The sequence below is a fragment of the Mesitornis unicolor genome, unplaced genomic scaffold (assembly GCF_000695765.1).
Source record: "Mesitornis unicolor isolate BGI_N332 unplaced genomic scaffold, ASM69576v1 scaffold39237, whole genome shotgun sequence".
NCBI classification, from domain to species: Eukaryota; Metazoa; Chordata; class Aves; order Mesitornithiformes; family Mesitornithidae; genus Mesitornis; species Mesitornis unicolor.
The window spans coordinates 4,099-10,700 of record NW_010199125.1 but is presented as its reverse complement, the minus strand read 5'-3'; the positions used below and the strand labels follow the sequence as shown (position 1 = coordinate 10,700).

The window sequence follows — 6,602 nt, the reverse complement described above, 5'->3', positions numbered from 1 at the left end:
TCACAGAAAGTAATCTTGAGTATAAAGTGTCCCAGAGTCCAGCCAGATTGTCACTGGGATGCATTTAGTTGCTATCTTGCAGCAGTCAAGCTCCTTCTATTTCATCTTTCCCCCATGTTCCTCTCCAAAGCAACCTTATCTAAAAATCAGAGGTGGTAACAGCAACCCATGATTCTCAAGTCTCTTTCTTGAATTTGCAACTAATTCTGTATAATCGTAGTCAAATTTCTGGCCCTGTTACACTTCCCCTCCCACCAAAATGGCAACTGCCATACTACTACTTTTAAAAAGGGTTAAACACAACTAATTCTGAGTGTCAGGGTCCTTTGAACAACTTCAGAAGTGCACGGAGTCATCATACCCTATGAATAACACATCCAACAGACTGTTCTGCAAGAAGCTAAATCTCACTAATACTAACAAATTTCAGCCACCAAAGACAAACTGCAGCATACTTTCAACACAAGTTTTGTCTGCAACCTCTACCTTTGCCTGCTTCATGAAACAACAGCTACTGGTGCTGATTTTACCTCCCCATGTCAATCACAGACAGCAACAGCACATCATCAGCACTGGTTACAGCTCTGGCAGTCACAGCCAGCTGCAGTGCTTTTCAGGCAGGTTTGGTCTCGCCTCACCATCAAAAGAAGATTCACTGTTGAACCTGCAGTTTAACTCTAGTAACACGCAGGAAGGTACACCCCCAGCTCTCCACCTTGCTTTCTCACTTCAGTCACAGGTCTTGCACGCACTCAGCATAGCGTCTTCTCTGCAAGGGCAGCCCTGCAGAGTTAATTTAATGGTGTGAGGCAGCAGATTTCCCACAAAAATACAACCAGAAACATGCTGTGATCTTCAGCAAAGCTTTGAAGTCACTGGGCAGGGACTACACAGCTGAAATAAATAGTGATAGCCCCTCTCCTGACAACTGCTACTCCAACTTCTAGCCTTCACAGCAGTGAAAAATTCATATGCCAATTGTATGTTAAGCCCCAGTTCTCTTACCCCAAAAAGAAGAAAGCCAGTTATTGTGTAAAGTGAGAATGCTGATGCCCCTCATAGCTATAGGTTTGCATATTGACCAAAAAAGCAAGACCAGTATTTCAGGTCGGGCAAACAAACCAGGAACACATTGCCAGAGAGCTGTCAGGAGCCCTGCTCTTCCCACACAGTAGGAGTTGCCATCTCCAGAGACCTCCTGCAGATTATTTAACTATCTGCCATATTCTTGCAATTCAGCCTCTGCTGAAATTCAAGGCCAAGATTATGTCACACGGGCTTGCCCTTACCCCAAAGGAAGCAGCACCTCTGCAATATAAGAATTAGCAAGAGGATACAGAAACTCTGAATTGTAACAGAAATTTGGGATAGTTCCTCAGCAGCCTTCAAACCAGAAGCCTGAGTTTCCTCTGAATGCTCTGTGATGTGAGCAAGGAAAAAACCCACACTTTGCAGAAGTGGTTTGTGCAGTGAAATCTAGCCACCGTCGCTCCAACTTCTAGCCACATGTAAAGGCGAATTTTTCTACTAAAATGTTCACAAAAAGAGGAACTTTGAGACAAGAGCACAACCACGCAGAGACCTCTCCAGAGCCTGCATGAAACACAGCAGAAACACACACCTTTGGGCAGGTCTGAAAGGATAGGCAGAGTATCATCTTTACCTCAGGAAAGCACTGAATCCCAGAACCAAAAGGTGGTTTCCCAAAACTGAACTATTCTGATCCATGACAATGCCATGGTCAACCCCAACCTGGCTGTGATTCTGTGCAATCCCTCAGAACTGTGGTCTGGATGCCTTTTGCCCCCATATTCCTGTCACACACCAGGGCTAGGGACAGCAGTGACACGCCTGCTTCTTTCAGTGGACAAAAAGCAGTGCCCCAGGGACAGCCATTTCCAGGAAGATCCCAGCCCCCAGGAGAACAGGAGCATAGGCAAAAAGGACAGTCTCCATGCAACTGCTGCACTATTTTAAAGTGAAAAACAAAACCAAACCCTTATTTTTCTAACAAATTCTGCAAAACGTTTTTCAGTATTTTTCCCTTTTTAGGCCAGATAGCTAGGATATTCAAAACCAGCATGCCTTGAACCGAATCAGGAATTAAGGTCAGCTGGAAAATGAGCACGCTAACATTTTGTCATCAAAATTGGGTGTTTAATAAGTTATTAAGACTGCGAACCCCTCCTGCAAGAAGCAATTACTTTTCTGACCACACAGGATAACCCTGGGATCATGGAATTCAGCCCAAGGATGGGAACTGGCCTTCTGCTTTTGTCTCAAAATAGCATCATTATCCCAGAACATCTTTCAGCAAAGGCAGGAACAGTTAGCCATATGCTTTCTGCTCTGAAGTGCAGAACAGTGAAGAACAGGGAAGAGAAAACTCATAAATCAGCAGAATGGATAAAACTACCCTTGATTTGCAGCCATTTGCCAGTATTCACAGGAGAACCGGGGTGGAGCTATTTCGTTTCAGGCTCAGCGTGACAAGCTTTCATTGCACCTGAAGCTGCTGACAAGCACAACTTGTCAGTAGAGCCAGATCCAAACAGCTCCATTTTAATCCTCCAGTGAGATTTTCATTCTCCAGGCTACTTCTAAGAGGATTTACCCAGATTGTTTGCTTTCATTACCCTGTCTTATTCTCTGAATAGTTAAAGTTATTAATTATTGACCAAGAAAACTGAACAAACAGCTTCACGCCAGAGCCCAGATTACAACTCAGGATGCTTTGATCAACTTCATAAATGCTGTTTCTAGGAGATGAGACATCAGCGAATCTCAAAACTACGTGGCAGCAAATCCCCTATCTGGAGCTGTGCTGCTCGCTCTCCTGATGCCAAGAAAGGCATTGCTCCACATTCTGTGTGGGGGCCATCACAGGCTTCCAGATAAACCAGCTACTGGTGGAAAGTGGCCAGAAGCAGCCAACAACAGAAGCTTTTCCGAGCTGCTTCTACACTACACAGAGACGCGGCAGGGACACAGCTCACTAGAAACAGATTTAACCATGCCAGGAAAGAGATTTCTTTCAGAATGCAGGCATACCTCCCGGTCAGCCATCATACCACCCCGAAATCCTTTCAGGAAGTGAGACAATTCTTCATTTGCTATCCCAGACAACGTGTCAAATGGCTGCATGCCTACAGCCACTGAGACACACATCCACTGGAGTGATACTCCCTTCAGAGAGCGTGTGAAAAAAAATACCACATTACTTTGGAACAGAAGTCCCACAGAAAGACTGGTGCTTGCCTCAGGAGGCAGCACACAGAGTATATCCCTGGTCTGGGCAGCTGACATTCCGGTCTTATCAGTGTCTCTGATCTAAACTCCCTGTTAAGCACTTTGTCTGAAGCTCTGTCTGAAGTGAGCATCCTATCATTTAACTCACCAGCTCCTGGTGTCCAGAAAACACCAGCCACCTCAGTCAGTTCTAGCTATTATCACTGAAACGGTGGAGTCCACACATCTGTCCCTCCCTAGTTTCAGCAGTAGGGAGACCAAGGTGCAGAGCTTTATAAGCCTCAAACCTGAAATGCCAGCCCCATGGAAAAGAAGATTAGTTACACATTTGCACATACAGCAAATCTACAAGACATAATGGCCCAAATGCTGAACACCTGGCCCGTCAACCTGAGCAGCCTGAGGCACACAAGAGACAAAGGACAACAAAGTTCAGTTTGCCATTATCATTTTGCTCCCCAAAAGAGGTACAATGAGAGGTCAGGAGAAAGCAAGCCCATTCTAGAAAACAGCACGGAAAAGAATGATGTCAGCACAACTCTTACCAAGGCAAGCGCCTGAGAATCTTCCCTGTGTGGTCAAACCCTGCTGCAGAACAACCCCAGATCAGGAGGACTCCAGCTTGTGCTCTGCTTTGCTGCAAATTCTTATGTGGGGCAGGGACCAAGGTACAGAGAAATGGCAACAGTAGGGGTAGGGGGTGGCTATAATCAAGGAGGAAGCATGAATCAAGTCACAGCAGCTTGAGGAGGCACTTTTTTTTTTAAATAAGGAATGCAAGATAAACTGGGATTATCCTTCCCTCAGACTTACCACAGCAAGCTAAAAACTACCCCCAAAACTCTTTCTTATGGAGATCTCAGCAGTAAATTGCCAAGGATTAGTGTAATTAAAATATGGATAAGACAACCACACAGAGAAAATCCAAATGCTTGTCACCCTGAATGATCAGGTCTTTCTATTCCTCCTATTCCAGATTTCTGTAAATGCTAGTTTTGGACAGGATGGCAAGCTCTGGCCATTCAGTATAAAAGAGCTGCCAGACCTACTAGGGGTTATTCAGTCAGCTGAGGACCTTGCAGGTATGCTGCCTAACTAGGTAATTTCTGTGGCATTATCATGCAAAAAAACACATCTCGTGCTCACAATATAGTCAAGGGCCATACCTAACACAATTCAGCAAAAGCAACCAAGTCCTGCTAAAAATACAATCAAGCCAGTAAGAGCCAAGAAGGAATGCGCGTTTAACCCAGGTTGATGGAAAATAACACATCACAAACATTCAAAAAGCTTGGTGCTCCTCCTCTTTACATCACCAGCGGTCATTGCCACTTGGGCCTGGCATTTAGCAGATGTCCCCACAACCCCACTAGAAAGACCCTTCCTCAGCCTAGCTGCATCAAAGTTAAAAAACAGAAAGACTGCTACCTGCTACTTCCACAATGTGGTGCCTGGCGATATCATAGTAGGGATCATCCCACTGCAGGTGAGTGACGGCTTCAGGGGAGCCTTTGCAGTCCTCTGTGCAAAACACAAGGAACAACCAATTAGAAGGGACCTGGAGTACCTTGGCAAGGGGTATAATAGAGAGAGAGGGATGAGGGGGGGAAAAAATGGCTCTTCAACATAGGAGGGACTAATACATTCACCAGTCCGCCTCAGAAACCCACCTTTGAAATTCTGAGTGGGCAAGAGCAGAAGAGACCTGTCAATCCTATGAGGGCCATATGTGTGTCTCAGACTGTACACCCTCTCAAAAATGACTGTTCAGATGTGTCACAAACATTTACAGAGACCAAAACCCAAGTGCCAAGCGCAGTATCATGGCTTTTTAGAGCTGGAGGATCCGTCCTATATGCCCTTGAGCTAATTTCCCTGACCAATCTGGGCTGCAGTCCATAGCACAGGATTTCACAGCAACAACTTGCATCTCCAGCCCCACCTCCCACATGGAAGGTCAAGACCCTTCCACTCAAGAAGGCCAAACTATCCTGCAAGGGTTCATAGTAGAGGACACTCAAGGACTTACAGCATGTCTGTGCAGTCAGCACCACAGTACAGCCAGCCACAGGACTGAGTATATTTCCATCAGCTGGCTCTGAGCTTTTTAGTGCTGTGCAATGGAAGGGCTAATTCACTCGGGTGTGGTGCAAGATTAATGTGTCTACAAAGCTTTCAAGTGGAGCTGGGGCTCTCTGTGTATGCAGATATGACCACAATGCTGCAGAACAAACAATTCATTTTTGGCCAAAACCCAGACCCCAAGCAAGCAGGATACTTACCCGATTTGGGGAAAGCAGGGGCTTCATCTGCTGGCCAGCTCTTATCATCATCTATGGAGGCCAGTTTGAGCTGGCTGAGGGACTGGGTGGTATCATCCAAGTTCAGGTCATCCTGAAGCTCCGAGAGTGGGTCTGCAGCCATGGTCTCCAAATACCACAGTTTATTTTGCAGCGTCTAGAATGAGGACTGCAGAGATTGCTAGGTGAGACACAGAGATCACAGGTTTACCTCCCCATAGAGGCTCTTCCTCTTCTCACTGATTTTCTCCAAATCCTCCCTTATCTTTACTTATCCAAGGATCACACTTCCCCTCCCCCTGCTAACACCAGCAGGAACTCCTCCTCCTTCAAGCCAGAAGCATGGACTTTTGCACAAGTTGCTATCAAAAGGCCATCAGGAGCTTGCACCAACCCCCTCGGCGAGTCTCTGACCACAGCTCTGTCCAGAGCAGTTTCTCTCCTGAAACAGAAGCAGCAGCAAGAGGCTGAGGAAGGCGACAGGCTACACCAGCCCCTGCCTGATACACCCACTGTACCAGCTCTGAGCTCCCCCTCCCTCCCAAGGGCTGGCACAAAGCCCGGCTGTTTCCACAGTTGGCCCAGTGCTGGAAGCTTTCCCAGGAATCACCCCCCCTTCTCCCCATACGGGAGGGCCAGAGCTCTCAACAACACTGAAGTGGGTGCTTCAGCGTGCTGGGATCTGAACCCAAAAGTGAACAGCTTCTTAAAACAGGATTTCGTAGGCTGAGCTAGAAAGACAGGGGGAACAATACACATACAACCCTAACCTCTTTTCAGCATCACCCAGCAAATCCTTTCTCCTACAGGACAATAAGCTGCAAGGAATTGTCTCTTTAATTTAAAGCTATATTGCTAGGATGGGTGTTTTTCACCATGCATGCCATAATACTGAGGAGACCAAAGAATTAAGAGAGACTAAGAAACAGACAGCTCAGTGTGTTTGCTGCTCCTTACAAATACTTCTCACTCTCACTTGGAGCAGAAGGTATGTCAAACCCGGGACTGAGCTAAGCACAGCACACAGCACCTCCTAAGGGTACCAGTTCTTAG

The 6,602-nt window shown here is 46.4% G+C and overlaps 1 protein-coding gene across 1 annotated transcript in view; it reads right to left on the bottom strand.

Annotated features, from left to right (window-relative positions):
- ARHGAP1 (Rho GTPase activating protein 1) overlaps window positions 1-5,973 on the bottom strand; it is a 17,413-nt gene extending 11,440 nt beyond the window's left edge. The window contains exons 1-3 of the mRNA XM_010189360.1: window positions 5,944-5,973; window positions 5,532-5,718; window positions 4,678-4,770 (exon numbers count right to left, since the gene is read on the bottom strand). Of these exons, the coding sequence (XP_010187662.1) occupies window positions 4,678-4,770; window positions 5,532-5,673 (235 nt within the window). The 5' untranslated portion in view covers window positions 5,674-5,718; window positions 5,944-5,973. The remainder of the gene's footprint in view (window positions 1-4,677; window positions 4,771-5,531; window positions 5,719-5,943) is intronic.
- Window positions 5,974-6,602: the final 629 nt, after the last annotated feature.